The following is a 15210-nucleotide window of genomic DNA, read 5'->3' as shown; positions in this document are numbered from 1 at the left end:
ACAGAATGATCCACACTGTGATGTGGGTGTGACTGAGAGCGAGGCTACAGCCTTCATGGCTTTGTAACCTGGAGGCCCGAGACCTGACTGGGTGCCCATCCAATATTCATCCAGTGACTAGAAAGGAGCATGGCCTAGGGTGAGCAGAGGCTGAGGTCAGAAGGCAAATCAGAGAGGTTTCCAGCTGTGAGCCACCAAGAAGTGGCCAACAGGAAGCCAAATGAAAACCTGCCCTGGTGTCAATTTCCTAACAGATAACGGCTCTCACCAGGGTCTGGCTCTGTGCCCCACTGTAGCTCCCCCTCGGCCTGGGGTCTTCCAGCTCCATTACTGCAAGCCCAGGTGGAGAATTCCTTCCCTGGGGAGATGTAAACAATCTCTCTCTCTCCTCTCTCTCTCTCTCTCTCTCTCTCTCTCTCTCTCTCTCTCTCTCTCACACACACACACACACACACACACACACACACACACAAACACACCCCTTCTCCTATGGTTCTAACCACAAACCAAAGTGAGATTGCACCAAAGTTCACCCTGGAGAACCAATGACTTTACTGGGCTTGTTTACGGAAACTACGTAAGACATTACTGGTGGGATCTTGGGGGGGGCTGGGGGGGAGACACCATAGAAGCTACACTGGAAAGTCTTCACACAGCATGGATGATACGTTCCCCAACAGCCTTATAGATGCAGCCCCCTTCCATTAACCTTTCCTGCTTATTTATTCTCTCTCTCACATCCCAAGACCACATGCAACCAAGACCTCGTGAAACAAGGGCAAAGTTGAATACAAATGGCTGGGGGTGGGGGGCAGACTAAACTCTCAGGCAAGGGCCCAATGCCCCTCCCCCAACCCCTCGTTCTATGGGAGAACATCAATAGGCAACCAGGCTACTCTGAATAGCCTCTTGAAAGTTGGCACAGTTGATCTGATGGCAATGGCATTTTACAACAGCTATGTTCCTCTTCTGCAGGAGCAGAAGAAGAGGTAGGCTTTAAGTGTTGGGTAGCAATTTCCTCTGAAATTTTTGTTTGTTAAGGGAGAATGTGGGGGGTGGGTAGGGGGTTATAAGATTGAGAAAAAAGCAAAGGAAACTCACAAGGCTCAGGAAATTCAGAAAATTACAAGACTCACAAGGATCCTCCCAAAGGTTAGATAAACAGCTGTCCCCGCCAGCGGGGACCCAGTTATTCAGGGTCCCGAAGAGGCTTTCTACCTGTGGGCCAAAATGGGGGTGAAGAGAAGAAGGAGACCAAGCAAAAGTTCTGTTGTCAAGGTCTCGTTTATTGGGATGAACATTGCAGCTTTTAAGGCTTTCAGGTAGGGGGAGTGACCTTTGTGAAATATGAAGGAGGGGGAGATGAGGGTATAGGCAGTGATAGCTGGAGGCAAAGAAGTCAGGTGATGAGGTCAGGTGGTGGAGACACTGGGTGTTGACTGAGGAGATAACTGGTATCTGCTCGAGCTGAGGCATCCCTTGAATGTTATACTCCTGTGCCGTAAATTCATGGGAGAGGCTTTATCCAACAATCTTAAGATTTATGGCAGTCATCTTCGGGGTGAGTCTCTGTGGCCAAACAGCCCAGAGTCACTTTGAACCATGCAGTCAAAAAGCGGCTAGGCCCAAATCCAATATGGCTCCGTGCAAACAGCTAGAATTGCTGAGGAGAGGAGACACTCTGAGCACCCACTGCCTGCAAGTCATTCAGGGAGCTTGATGGATACTGCTTTGGTGAATGGTCACCCATGCTCCTGTAATGAACCCCAGTAAACTCATTGGTTCATCAAGCTGAACGGAGAATTGTTTCTCAGGTCTGTTGTTATCACTCTATAGATATTTGCTTGTGTCTCTATAGAAAAAGCCACACAATACTAGAAAATGAGCCTTGGCCCCACAGAGAGGGAACAGCAGCAGCAAGAAGTGTCAGTATAGGCTGGAGAGATGGCTCGGTGGTTAAGAGCACTGAGTGCTCTCCCAGAGGTCCTGAGTTCAAATCCCAGCAACCACATGGTGGCTCACAACCATCTGTAATGGGATCTGATGTCCTCTTCTGTTGTGTCTGAAGAGATCGACAATGTACTCACATACATAAAATAAATAAATATATCTTTTTTAAAAAATGAAGTGTTGGTTCTAAGGAAACCAAGCAGTAGCACAGAGAAGGACCTCCCTGTTCACACCAATGCAAGGCTCGCAGCAGCCTGGTCCCTTAGTATCCCAACATTATAATCCCTCTGAAGGACTACAGACTGCAGCTAAGGTAGTGCACACTCAGTTCATGGACAGCACATGACCCAAACAGGGCCAGTTTCCACATGGGGGCTTGAGGAAGTTCAAGAAACCCTCTTCCTGCCAGATGTGAAACTGCCAACTTCATACCTAGAGTTGGAGGCCAACCACAGCGGTCTCGGGCCAGTAGAACACAGGATGAGGCCATGTCCTGAGAGCCCTGGTTGCCCCCAGATGAGAAGCCACTACTCTACTTTCTCAGGCATGGGAGGTGGTGTTTCAGTTTTGATTTACATAAGATGTGGTTACTTTTCCTGTCTGTGCCAGGGTCTTTGCAAGAAGAAACACCGTTCTGTGTTTGAAATGAGACCTTTGTTATAGGTGGCAAACGTTATGCAATTGTTACAGAGTACGGAAGTGGAAGTCTGAAAGCAGAAATTGCATAATTTAGGGAAGCCCCTTGGCAGTCCTCTTGAAATGGGACAAGAGCATTTATGGGATACCGGGAGCCAAGTGTCCCCCCAGCCCTCATTATAGATACAGGGCCAGACAGGCAAAGCTGAGAGAATAGAGGGTTCTTACTCTGAGTTTGCACCAAGTAATAATGTCTGGGTGCTTCTGGGACCGCATGCAGGACGGCTGTGAGGATAGGTAGACTGTTGGCTGCAATCATAAGAAGGAGACACTGTCGGGGTTGGGGATTTAGCTCAGTGGTAGAGCGCTTGCCTAGCACGTGCAAGGCCCCTGGGTTGGTCCTCAGCTCCGGGGGGGGGGGGGGGGGGGGGGGAAGGAAACACTGTCATCCCCCACCACGATGCCCTTCTCATGTGGTCACAGCTGCTACTCCTCCACCTTCCAGATCACATGTTTGCTGTTAGCTTCTCTTTGGGTCAAACATAGCCTGGAGTTGTGGGGGAAGGGAGTTCTAGGAACACAGCTGAGCCCCGACAGTGCATTCCGATGGCATGTGCTTGAGATTCCTTCGTTAAAAATCTCAGCTGTAGCCATCAGGTCCTTCCACTAACCCGCAGCCTCTCTTACAGCCACCAAATATGACACACTCTGCAGAAGCCCCTGGGGCTGTATGATGTGTCTTTCTAAACCCGGAGAAACCCGGAGAGCCCACCGTTTCCAGGTAGATGGTATACTACTTCAGGAACTCAAGGGGGCGCTGTTTTAGCTCGGCTGCCTAAGACTCCTTAATGCAGGAAAAGCCACAAGCCCTCAAAGTTAAGGCTCCCACTGCTGTGTAGGAGACCCGGAGGATTGGTGAGGGCCGGATGTCTTGCCAGTGGCAGAGTGGCAGTGGGACGTCTTCCCGGTGGCAGAAGAACCTTCCCTGGCTGATAGTCTTAGGGTCGTTGCTGACAAGACAGCCTTCAGAGGAGAAGCGGGGAGGGGAGGGAGGGAGTCGGGTGATGGTCAAGGAACTCGGCTGCTCTGACTGGCTAGCAATGAGGCTTCTTCTGTGGCTCTGACTCACGAGCAGCCAGGTCCTCCTTTATTTATTTATATAGGTTTCACGGAACAAAGGCAGACTAATGATTACCCAAGGGGCACAGAATATGTGTTCGATTTTTTTTTTTTTTATTCCATGCCCAGGGTTACAAGCTCAGTTACAGTTAGAAAATATAAACAGAATGTTTTATTCCCCGTAAGTCCAATGTAAAGAATCTAAGGACTGTCTCCTCCCAAGCAAATACATTTACTATATGGCAGCCTGCTTTTAGGCTGGCAGTGTTTGCAGTTTGAAAACGCCCCAGACAAACAGAAAATATCTAACTTCTATGAGTATATGTTTCATCATCTAGGCTATAAAGTAGGAAAAGTTGATTTTGGCCAATCTCTCTTTTTGAGTTCTATTTCTCCAGGGTGTACCCCTATTTTTTAAACTATTTTTATTATTATTATTATTCTATTATTATTATTAGACTGTTTGCAGTTTGAAAACACCCCAGACAAACAGAAAATATCAAACTTCTATGAGTATATGTTTCATCATCTAGGCTATAAAGTAGAAAAAGTTGATTTTGGTCAATCTCTCTTTTTGAGTTCTATTTCTCCCCATCTTTAAACTACAATAATAATTATTCTTATAATTATTACTATTATTATTATATCCTATTAAAAAAGAGACCTTGAATCTGTAACATATCCTCCTGGCCAGTCAGTTTATCTAAAGTCTCTGTTTACCTTATATAAATTGTGCTGCTTGAGTTTGCTCAGGGACAGATACTCCAAGCAGATTTCCAGAGTGGTGACATCATCTAGCTATGTGTTTATCTGTGCTTAATGATCTCCAGGGCATAAGGAACACGTCCAAATAGTGGCCAGATACAGTTAATTTTAGGATTCTTCTAAAAAGATTCAGACATCATTTTTCTCAGGAAAAGCCATAAAATGAATCATAATGCAGAAAGCCCCTAAGAATGCAACATGCAGCGGAGACCAAAATACAAAAGTTAGAGACAGGACAGCGACTGCAGCAATCTGCTCAGCTTGCTTCTCTGGAACTGTGTAAAGCAGCTTTGCCGGCTTCTTGACTCTCGATGTTTCCATTGGATATGGGCTTCCGTCAAACCTTCAGAGTACCACGATTCAGCGGGAGAGCCTCTTTCCTCAGGCCCCTCCTCTTCCAAAAATCTCCAGGAGTAAAGCCATCTGCAGGGACGTTTCCCTGGAGATATCAGTGGTCAAGAGCCAGATACTAAGTCTGGAAGAGCTGCAGAACCAGGGCCCACCCCACATCCTGCCCTGGCCCACTCTCTACCAGTACCACCCGTGCACCTTGGCTACTCCTGTCTAGGTAGAAGAGGGGAGAGCTAGGGAAGACAAACCCAACTGAACAGGGTAGCAACTCCACACTTTTCCATCTGCCTTTAGCTCGCCACTAAATACAATGTGTTGTAGACTTGGTACAATGTGTTACAATTCTAGCACGGGTCTTTCCACTTAATACAAAGTGATACAGTTCCACTACAGTTCTCTCCAGGACAAAAGGTGAAGTGGGAGAAGCTCGTCTCCTGTCAGACACTCTTCAAATCTTAGTCCCTTTTTCATCACCCATGTCTTTCTGGTATGCCCTCCATTGGAGAGGCCAGAGGACCTCTTTAAACTCAGCTGAACTGAGCCTATAAAACTCTTCCCACCACATTGGCTAGGCTGAGCTGTTCCCTGTATGTCTCAGCTCAGACTTTATTGTTCCTAATGGTAATAAATGGAGCACTTGTGGGGGCCTTAGGATAAATCTTCAGAGTCAGCTCTCTCTCTCCATTGTGGGTTCCAGGGAGCAAACTTGGGTTTTTAGGCCTGCGTGGCCAGTACTACAGACTGAACCATTTCAGTCGTTTTTGGTAAAGGCAGATCGCAAAAATTCATTTGTGATTACTTAAGATGCACACTGACAACCACAGTCGCACACTGACAACCACAGTCACAGGATTGGAAGGCTTTCTATTTTTTTTAAGGTTTTTGTTTTGTTCGTTTTGCTTTTCTGCATTAGTGTTGTGCTTTGCATGTATGTCTGCAACGTAAGTGACCTGTCTCCTGGAACTAGAGTTTACAGAACGTTGTGATCCGGCCATATGAGTGCCCTGGAAAAGCAGCCAGCGCTTCTTCTTCTTCTTCTTCTTCCTCTTCCTCCTCCTCCTCCTCCTCCTCCTCCTCCTCCTCCTCCTCCTCCTCCTCCTCCTCCTCCTCCTCCTCCTCCTCCTCCTCCTCCTCCTCCTCCTCCTCCTCCTCCTCCTCCTCCTCCTCCTCCTCCTCCTCCTCCTCCTCCTCCTCCTCCTCCTCCTCCTCCTCCTCCTCCTCCTCCTCCTCCTCCTCCTCCTCCTCCTCCTCCTCCTCCTCCTCCTCCTCCTCCTCCTCCTCCTCCTCCTCCTCCTCCTCCTCCTCCTCCTCCTCCTCCTCCTCCTCCTCCTCCTCCTCCTCCTCCTCCTCCTCCTCCTCCTCCTCCTCCTCCTCCTCCTCCTCCTCCTCCTCCTCCTCCTCCTCCTCCTCCTCCTCCTCCTCCTCCTCCTCCTCCTCCTCCTCCTCCTCCTCCTCCTCCTCCTCCTCCTCCTCCTCCTCCTCCTCCTCCTCCTCCTCCTCCTCCTCCTCCTCCTCCTTCTTCTTCTTGGGACTGAACCCAGGGCCTTGCGCTTGCTAGGCAAGCGCTCTACCACTGAGCTAAATCCCCAACCCCTGCAGCCAGCGCTCTTAACTGTTCCTTCAGACCCTCCCCCAAGCCCCCACTACTTGGCATTGTGTTTTGAGATAAAGCCTCTCTCATTAACCCAGTCTTGCGGGAAACTGTTTGGTTCGGGCAATCCTCCTGCTTCAGCCTCTGAGTGCAGCAACAAGTGCGAGCCATTGCCTGATGGTGGATTAGTTATTTTGTAACACAAAATCCCTGCTTTGAGCTCAGCAGAAATGGGCGAGGGCGTAGTGGTGACCAGGGCTATGGCAGGATCCCCAGCAAGCGATCCCGGAGAGGTTTGTCCTTCTCGATGTTCCGGAGACCTGCCAGGCGTCCTGAGTCTCTCACACCCATACCTTTCCCACCCGAGGCAGCCCATTTCGGCCTCTAGCACCCAAGAATCCTAAGGGCCGTCCTTCCCGCGCACGCGCACACAAGATGCAGGCGGAATCAGAGGTCCCCAGGCAGCAAAACCCGGAGTCTCGCGCACGCTGAGGGCCTGCGGGCGGCCAAAGGGGCGAGGCGGATTCTCGATCCCGGAAGTCAGGCCGTCCCGCTGCGCTCGCGCGCTTCCGCCCTCTCCTGGCTGCCAATGGGATCGCAGGCTCCTCCCCTAGAGACGCGGGCCCCGCCCCTGGAGACGCGCTGCGGCGCAGTCCTCTCCCGCCAGTGGAGTGTACAGCTGAGGGGCGCCGGGCCTGTGGCCCTGCGGCCACCATGAAGCTGACACGAAAGATGGTTCTGTCCCGAGCCAAGGCTTCAGAGCTGCACAGCGTGCGGAAGCTCAACTGCTGGTGAGGCCAGCCAGGCGCGGGAGGGAGCAGAGGCCGCGCTGAGCGCCTGCTGCCCCAGGCTAGCTAGGTTGCAGGCTCACACTGGGGCACTGCCTCAGGGTTACGGTCCTCTCAGGATAACTAGAATTTCTCTCTAATCTCGCTGAGGGGTTTTCACTAACCTCTGTGACCGTGTATGGTATCTGAAGACAAAGGTGTTTAGTGGCATATCTACTGGGAGAGACTGAGGTTGTAAAGTCGTGAGTCCATAAACAGTCACTAGATGCTGGAGAGGGTGACCTGGTATGGGTGACAGCCTGTAACTTAAATGTTATTATATGGATGATGCACTCAACGTTGCATGGCTGGGTCACACTATTACTGAAAGCCCTGGGCTTCTGGAGGAGTTTGTATTAGTGGGGGGTGAAAGAGCTACAGTCCGTCTCTGGGGACTCAGGTGGGACGCTGCAACCAGAGCCTCTAGAAGGGGCAGAGCAAGTGCAGACCCTTGCTTCTAGTGGGGTCAGTAGCGGAAGGAATGAGCTCTGTTAATTAAAAGCCTTTCTCCGCCCTGGCACATCTGGTGTCAGGGCCACAATCCTCTCTGTCCTGGGTTTTCAATAATGTCCTTCTTTGTTGAGCCAGCAAGCCCATCAGGGCTCCCTCTGTGCAGGCAGAAACAACAGCCACATTGCAGGCCTGTGAAGTCTGCTTCATAAGTTGCATGATCAGCCTTTGGGCTTGGCCTCTCCTGAAGACCCCCTTTGTTTATGTGTATGACAAAACAGCTTTCTGCTATGGGGAGCCTGAGTAAACCGGGTACCCCCATGCACCAAGTGCGTTAGTATTGGCAGAAACCAACTTAACTATTTGTGATACCTTTCCCTGTTACCTGGGCAACCAGGCTTCCTTACTGTGCGCCCTTCTGATCATACAACCTTTAGATTTCTCTGGGGAGGTTTTGTTTTGTTTAATATTTTCATTCGACAAATTAAAGTATATTTCTTTTCTTCTCCAGGGGCAGCCAGCTCACAGATGTAAGTTCTGTCTTGATTGGATCATCCTCCAGATACCCATTCCCCCAGAAGAATAGCTAAAGTTACAGAACTGAGGTCACCAGCTCAGTGCCTTGTCCTGCACAGAGGAGAGCAGAGCCAAAACTCTGCACTGGGAGGAGTCCCGGGTGGTGATTTTCCTCAAAGACATCAACAGAGACACTGTGCCTGGCCTCCCCTCAGCTTCTGGAGGCTACACCCTAACCCCACCTAAATGGCAGGCACCTGGGACTGTGGAGCCCACAGCCCAGGTCTGATCCACAGAAGGTGTGTTGTGACCAAAGCTTAGCTGCAGTTCTGTCCGTCTTGGGCCCAGCTCCAATGGCAAGGAGAGTGTCCGTCCTTTCTCTGTGCCTGAGCAGCAAAAGAAAAGGTTGTGTTTCTCAGGGTAGGAAACCGCAAGATCCCTGGCCAGGCGTCCTCAGAAGATACTGACTATAATGTCCTGTGTCTAGAACTGTTGTAAACTGTTGGGTAGAAACACCCAGGGCAGAACACCCCAAGGGCAGGCTGGGCCACAGACACCAACATGCAGCTGATTTCTTCTGAGCGCCCTGGTTGTGTGCAAGGCTGTACCCCTTGGCCCTGTTAGTGCAGGTGTCAGGACCCAGGACAGATGTGCCCACTGTCCTGAGAAGTGACTACAAGACACTCTTGTCAACTCACCAGCCCTGTTCTTCCCTCCCTAGATTTCTATATGCCGGGAGATGCCCAGCCTGGAGGTAATCACACTCAGGTATGTGACTGCTATGTTGCTGTAGTCCTGGGGCATGGAGGCAATGGGGAACCTCATCTCTTTCATGTGGGGTATGGGAAAACATTCCCATCTAGGGAATGGGACTTCAAGAGCCTGGTCCTCCTGCAGCTCCTCTCAGCCTTCTCGGGAGATTACCTGGGTCTTCCAAGGCTCCCCTCTGCTTGCCCAGTCACATTCACCCCAGGAAGTCATCTGTGTGCTTGTAGCAGGCCCCCTAATAATGAGCAGTAGTCCAGCTAGGCTAGTCCTCCCTGTGACCACATCTGTCCCCCAAAACTCCTAGTACCCTACCTCCCCTGCCTTCCTGATCTCACCACCTCTAGGAGCTCCTCCAATACTCTAAGTCCTCTCCTGCCCATCCTAAGACCCAGGATAGGACTGATCTTACGGCCCCTACCACCTGCCTGCCCAGTGCGTGTCAGCATGGTGCTGGTGGCTTTTCCTGGAGCATGTTACCCGCCAGGGCATCCTCGCAGGAGGGACCATGGATAGGGCTGACTCAGCAGGCCAGGCCCTGGCTCTGGCTGAGAGGTAGAGTGTTTGGCTGGTGTTGAGAAGAACCCCGTGTGTAAAGACTTGGTGTGTTGAGTTGATGGGGACTTTGGGGGTTACTTACTGGATGCTGTTTTCCCTTCCCGTGTCTGTACACTTTTTCTGTGGGATGGGAATCACCCTAAAATCCTGTTTGTCTCTAGCCTGGGATTGTGGAAATCTGATTTGGTTTCTTTGTGAATGTGTGAGCATTCTTGCCGAGTTCAGCCTGCCCTGGGGCTAAGTGTGTCCCCTGGGAGCTCAGCGCTGTCTCTGAAGGAGGGCGGGGTATCCTGTCTGCCACAGTGAATGCAGCAGAGCCCCAGGCCAAGGAGCTGCCCGCGTGGCTGCGTCTCAGGTTGAGGGGCTCCTGCTGATGCTGCCCCTTGACCAACCCAAGATATTTGGTTCTGACCCATCTCTAAGACGGAGACACCTTCTCATGGTACTCGTGGGTGAGGCAGATCCACAGGCGGAGGCCACTGTGGCCGGTGGAGACCTGGTCTGTGTGGGTCCCTGACAGTGTGCTGGCCCCCCGCAGTGTCAACAGTGTCTCCACCCTGGAACCCGTGCGTGGCTGCCGACGCCTGAGCGAGCTGTACCTGAGGAGGAACCGCATCCCCAGCCTGAACGAGCTCTTCTACCTGAAGGACTTGCCACACCTCCGGGTACTATGGTTGGCCGAGAACCCGTGCTGCGGCGCCAGCCCACACCTCTACCGCATGACCGTGCTGCGTAACCTGCCCCACCTGCAGAAGCTGGACAACCAAGGTAGGCTCGCACACCCACCCAGTGGCCACTGAGGCCGCGCCCCCCCAGGACGCCCATTGTTCAGTATCATCTGAGCGGTCCCTGTGAGCCTGTTCCCTTTCAGAGGTGCCATTGCAGGGTTCAGTACCCCAGGGCACCTGGGCTTCTGTCCCTCAACAGTCCCCTCCCTCTGCCTCCCTCCACGAGGAAAACCCTTGTGCCGAGGCAAGGATGTGCAGTGACCGGGCAGCACGTGGTAGCCAGGCCTCGAACCACACAGAGGACAATCCTACTGCTCCCACACCATGCCCACCTATGCTGTGTGGGCTACAGGCCCCTCTACCATGGTGGAGAGCCCTGCCCTGGGCTCTTGGCAGGGTTCATTTCACTGGCTCCATGGGATGATGGTTTTTTGTTTTTTTTTAAAGATGTATTTATTTTATTTAATGTATGACTACACTGTCACTGCCCTCAGACACACCAGAAGAGGGCATCGGATCCCACTACAGATGGGTGAGAGCCACCAAGTGGTTTCTGGGAATTGAACTCAGGACTTCTGGGAGAGCAGTCCGTGCTCTTAACCGCTAAACCATCTTTCCAGGGGAGGTGATGCTCTGAACGGTTTCTGATCCTCCTCTGAACGGTTTCTGATTCTCCTCTGAACTGTTTCTGATCCTCCTCTGTTACATCTAAGCAGCTGTCTTCTCCCAGAAGCTCACTAAACAAGAAGTGAAGTAGGGTATATATGTGAAATCCATTTCACTTTTAAAGTTTGTCCGGGTGACTAGAAATGTAGTCTGGGGGCTGGGGATTTAGCTCAGTGGTAGAGCGCTTGCCTAGGAAGCGCAAGGCCCTGGGTTCGGTCCCCAGCTCCGAAAAAAAGAACCAAAAGAAAAAAAAAAAAAAAGAAAAGAAAAAGAAATGTAGTCTGATGGCAGAGAGCCCACCGGTATGTGCAAGACCCGGGCGTCCAACCCCAGCACAGACTGATCTGGCTTGGCGTTTTTGCCCTTAGAAGAGGCCACACCTGAGGTTCACAAGCACCCCTTGCCCTCCTGCCAGGCGTCCCACACATTCTAGGACTGGGGATCGGAAGGAGCAGGACTAACTGTCCCCAGGGACAGCACCCCTGCCCTCCCCACCACAGGGTGCACACAGCAGTAGACAAGCTGACGCCCCGAGGAGGCACTCTGTGGAGCCCATGCTGCCCAGGTCCCCTGACACCATTACCTTCCTGTCCTTCTCCACAAGCCGTGACGGAGGAAGAACTGACCCGCGCACTGATGGAGGGCGATGAGATCACCGCCGCCCCCAGCAGAGAAGGCGCAGGCAATGGCTGTCCCAAGCCCCCGTACAACCTCAGCTCTGTCGGCTCTGCCACTGAGACCAGCCAGCGCCTGCTGAGCTACACAGAGGAGACAGAGTGAGCCTGCAGGGGAGCACCTCGGGCATGAGAGGGAGGGGAGTGACCTCAGGAGCCTGCCTGTGCACACCAGGCCGTGCGTGGGTCCTCTAGAGGAGCAGAGCTCTGCGGGCGTGCCCACAGCCCACCATTGGGCTCTGAATCCCACCAGGGTCACTTTTGTGCCTTCCCGGAGGCCCTGGGCAGAAAGCATTGCCAGGGGGAGCCCGGGGCACAGAGAAGTTGTTCTTGGTGGCTCTGGGCCCCTATTCTTCACGCTGAGCTCCTGTGCCATTATAAAGGCATAGAAGGCACCTGCCATCTGTCTCCCACTCTGGGCTGGGACCACTTGTCAGTATGACTCGATGTGCAAATAGTGGTGCTAAGAGCCTTCTGACTGCTGTACCATCAGTGTCTCCCTCTCACCAACAGAGTCCAGGGCCAGACTGCCTCAGACCAATCTCCTTCCTTCTCACCAAGGGACACTATGAAGAATCCCAAGAATAGGGTGAGTGACCACTGCCCCCTCCATCCAGAGAACAGAAGACAGCCTCCAAAGGGTGGAGATAACATGGAGTCAGGTCAGAGCTCATAGGAAGAGTGGGGTACATGAGGCAAGAGTGCACACACACACACACACACACACACACACACACACCACTCAATTCCAAGAGCAGGGCTGTGCTCACAGACTCCAGACCCTCAGTTGCTCAACAGAGAGTTGTCAGAAGGCACTTGTGTACTCCCTGCCTACCAGGCGCCCTCCTCCCTGCAGCTAGAATATGCCTATGTCCTGTCCCAGAACGAGGTCCGCCTTCCAGCTGGTCGCCCCTGGACCTGCATCTGCAGAACAAGGGCACACACGGGTTTGCAGAGGCCGTAGTGTGCTGCAGAGGTCAGGGGTCAGAAGCTGAAGTAAGTTATTCACTTCTGGCCTGTTCCTCCCAGTGAGCCACAGGTGCTGCCCCTCAGCCACCCATGTCTCTCACCCCTTTCCACCCCTTTGTATGAGAGGATTCCACTCTGAAGGGCATAGGACCCTCAGACCCAAGCCTGGCTGTAACTGGATAGGACATTGTACCAATCAATGTCTGCGCTGTGACTGCCTGGTAGGCCTCAGACTGTTTACCCTAGGAAGGATGCCACCAACCAGGTTCTAGGTCATTCTTTCTGTCCCCAGAACATCCTGACCGCCATATTGCTGCTGCTGCGGGAGCTGGACACGGAGGGGCTAGAGACCGTCCAGCAGACTGTGGGCAACCGGCTACAGGCACTGCACAGACTGGAGCCCCAGGAAGACATGGAGTGACTTCACATGCGCCAGGATCTGGACCCTGTTACGTCCTGAGGAAATACAGCTCTGCCTGGAAAGCCTCCCTCTGGGTTCCCAGTGCAGATGCAGTGGCTGCCGGCCAGGCCGACCCCTCTCCTGTGCTTAGAGCTGGCAGAGATGCTGCCCACCAACATGGCCCCTGGGACTTACCTGCTGAGGCCTCGATGCCCTGGGCACCGTCTGACCCTGCCTCAGGGGAGGACTGTACAAGCCATACCCTCCAATAAAGCACTGTCTGTCTGGGCTGGAAGGTCTGGGGCAGGAAGCATCTCAGCGGCGGGCAGGGCCTTGACCCCAGGGTTATGCTGTTTCTCAGCCACTAGGGGGAGCCCTGGTATCCCTGTAGCAAGCCTCCCTGGGAACTGCCTGGAATATCCCACAGGGCACTATGTCCCAGGTGTCCTTAGACATAGCCTGGGAGAATGGATTTCTTTCAGGACAAGGCTGGGCAGGACACTGTCCTGTTTCTTTCTTCAGGAGAGTGATGTCACCTAGGTAGAGGGACTGTTGGGGACATCCAGGGTCGCTCATCATTCTGAGGTGCCAGATACCATCAACAAAGCTGTGTTTGTTAGAGCAATTTGGGGAGGCCCCGTAGCTTACCCAGGCAGGGCCACCTTAGTGCCACTCTGGGGTGACCTGCCACAAGGAAGGTACCAGCTCTGCTGAGTCTCCAATCCCTGACCCCCACCACCAGCCACAAGGAAGGTATCAAGGTTAACATATGTAAAACGACCTGAGGAAGGGCCAAGGGACAGGTAGAGCAGCGTGTGAAGAAGCCTGCTGCAAACAGTAGCTGGCTGTGTAGGTGACCTGTAAGGGTCTTAATGCTGAAGGGTCAGGGCAGCTGGGCCCTTGGCTCGGCTCCACCACTGGCCCCCTTCCAAACATGGGAATACTTTCTCTCTTAATAAACTGTTTCTACCAGTGCCTGTGTCCCAGGTCCAGTTCCTCGTCCCAGGACATAAGATTCTGGAAATGCCAGCAGGTTCCCCCAGGGTCACACCCCATGCCTGTAACAACCTAACTTTCCATCTCCCTGTGACACACTCACATATACCTCAGGGATGGTCAAACTACCAGCTCCGCTGAGCCTCCAATCCCTGACCCCCACCCCCAGCCTCTGCCAGGCTGGGGACAAACTAAAGCACAGCATGTATCCCTAACCTGGAGCCAAGCGTGGGACGTTCAGCCTATTCTGAATCTTCAAGATCTAGGCCCTTGGGCAGGAGTTGGGATCTCAAGGGTCGAGTGCCCTCCCATCCAACTCCTAGCAGGGCTGGATGTGGTACGGGAGGAAAGACATGGCTGCTCTGTACCTGAAGCCGCTGCCCTCACCAGGGCCCAAAGGTGCCTTGCAGCCAAGCAGGTAGAGGCCCTAAGCACTAGAATAGAACTGCTAAGACAACTGCTAAGACGACCCCAGCTTGTGAATTTAGCAGCTCCTGGGCCCTCAGCTTCCCCAGCAAGCAGATGGCCATTACTGGTGTGATCTGGATAAAAATGACCCCCACAGACCCATAGGGAGTGGCACTACTGGGAGGTGTGGCCTTGTTGGAGAAGTGTGCTACTGTGGGGCAGGGCCTTGATGTCTCAGATGTTCAACCCTTCCTAAGAGCCACTGTGGCCGTGGCGTCTACTCTATTCGCAGCAGTAAAACCCTAACTAAGACAATTAGGCTGCCGAGCCCACTTGTGTAAGCCAGACTGGCGAACCCACATTTACAGTGCATATATACATTCTCCTGGTTCTGTTTCTCTCGATCTCTAATACAGGCTTTGTGCTCAAGGCCAAACCCTCCAGGGTGCTGTGAAAACATTAATCACTCCAGGACTCTTAGCAGCTCTGGGGGCTCCAGCCAGATGAAGCAGCTGGTTACATTGACTGGGATACCCCCACGGAAGCCTTACAGTGACCCACAAGGAGACTCCTACCCAGGGAAACCACTGTCCCAACTTGGCCTTCAGGCCCTCAAAGCCAAAGTCACAACCCTTGACCTCCACATACCCAGAGACCAGAAACAGCCCCCACCTGTTGTAAATATTGTAAAAATCCAAGCACTGTGGAGGATGGACCTAGCAGCAACAAGAAACCCTGATAAGTAGCTTAGAGAGGGATCTGAGGTGGGGTTGGCCAGGGCTCAGCCCTTCACAGACTTCTCTGAGGAGCCAGCTTCCTGGTCTCAAGAATTTCCTGGGTG

The 15210-nt window shown here is 52.6% G+C and overlaps 1 protein-coding gene across 2 annotated transcripts; it reads left to right on the top strand.

The window, feature by feature from the left end:
- Nucleotides 1–7063: 7063 nt before the first annotated feature.
- Cfap410 (cilia and flagella associated protein 410) lies at nucleotides 7064–13939 on the top strand. Of its 2 annotated transcripts, none has more exons than XM_087597439.1 (7): nucleotides 7064–7203; nucleotides 8201–8504; nucleotides 8927–8973; nucleotides 10067–10296; nucleotides 11527–11698; nucleotides 12110–12185; nucleotides 12858–13939. In XM_087597439.1, the coding sequence occupies exons 3-7, from the start codon at nucleotides 8945–8947 to the stop codon at nucleotides 12984–12986; spliced, it is 636 nt and encodes a 211-aa protein (XP_087453565.1). In that variant the 5' UTR covers nucleotides 7064–7203; nucleotides 8201–8504; nucleotides 8927–8944; the 3' UTR covers nucleotides 12987–13939. The 2 variants fall into 2 exon arrangements, with proteins under 2 accessions (XP_087453565.1, NP_001008352.1); NM_001008351.1 differs by having other exon boundaries at nucleotides 7079–7203; nucleotides 8201–8219.
- The last annotated feature ends 1271 nt before the right edge of the window (nucleotides 13940–15210 follow it).

Source organism: Rattus norvegicus, chromosome 20, assembly GCF_021556685.1.
Source record: "Rattus norvegicus strain SHRSP/BbbUtx chromosome 20, alternate assembly SHRSP_T2T, whole genome shotgun sequence".
Lineage (NCBI taxonomy): Eukaryota > Metazoa > Chordata > Mammalia > Rodentia > Muridae > Rattus > Rattus norvegicus.
The sequence above is the reverse complement of the archived record's forward strand: the minus strand, read 5'-3'. Positions and strand labels throughout refer to the sequence as shown.

Excerpts from the sequence above, each read along its gene's own strand:
- Cfap410 (NM_001008351.1), top strand. The coding sequence starts at position 7,127 with ATGAAGCTGACACGAAAGATGGTTCTGTCCCGAGCCAAGGCTTCAGAG. Across the intron at positions 8,974-10,066 it reads CTGGAGGTAATCACACTCAG|TGTCAACAGTGTCTCCACCC; the intron begins GTATGTGACTGC and ends GGCCCCCCGCAG. Across the intron at positions 12,186-12,857 it reads TGAAGAATCCCAAGAATAGG|AACATCCTGACCGCCATATT; the intron begins GTGAGTGACCAC and ends TTCTGTCCCCAG.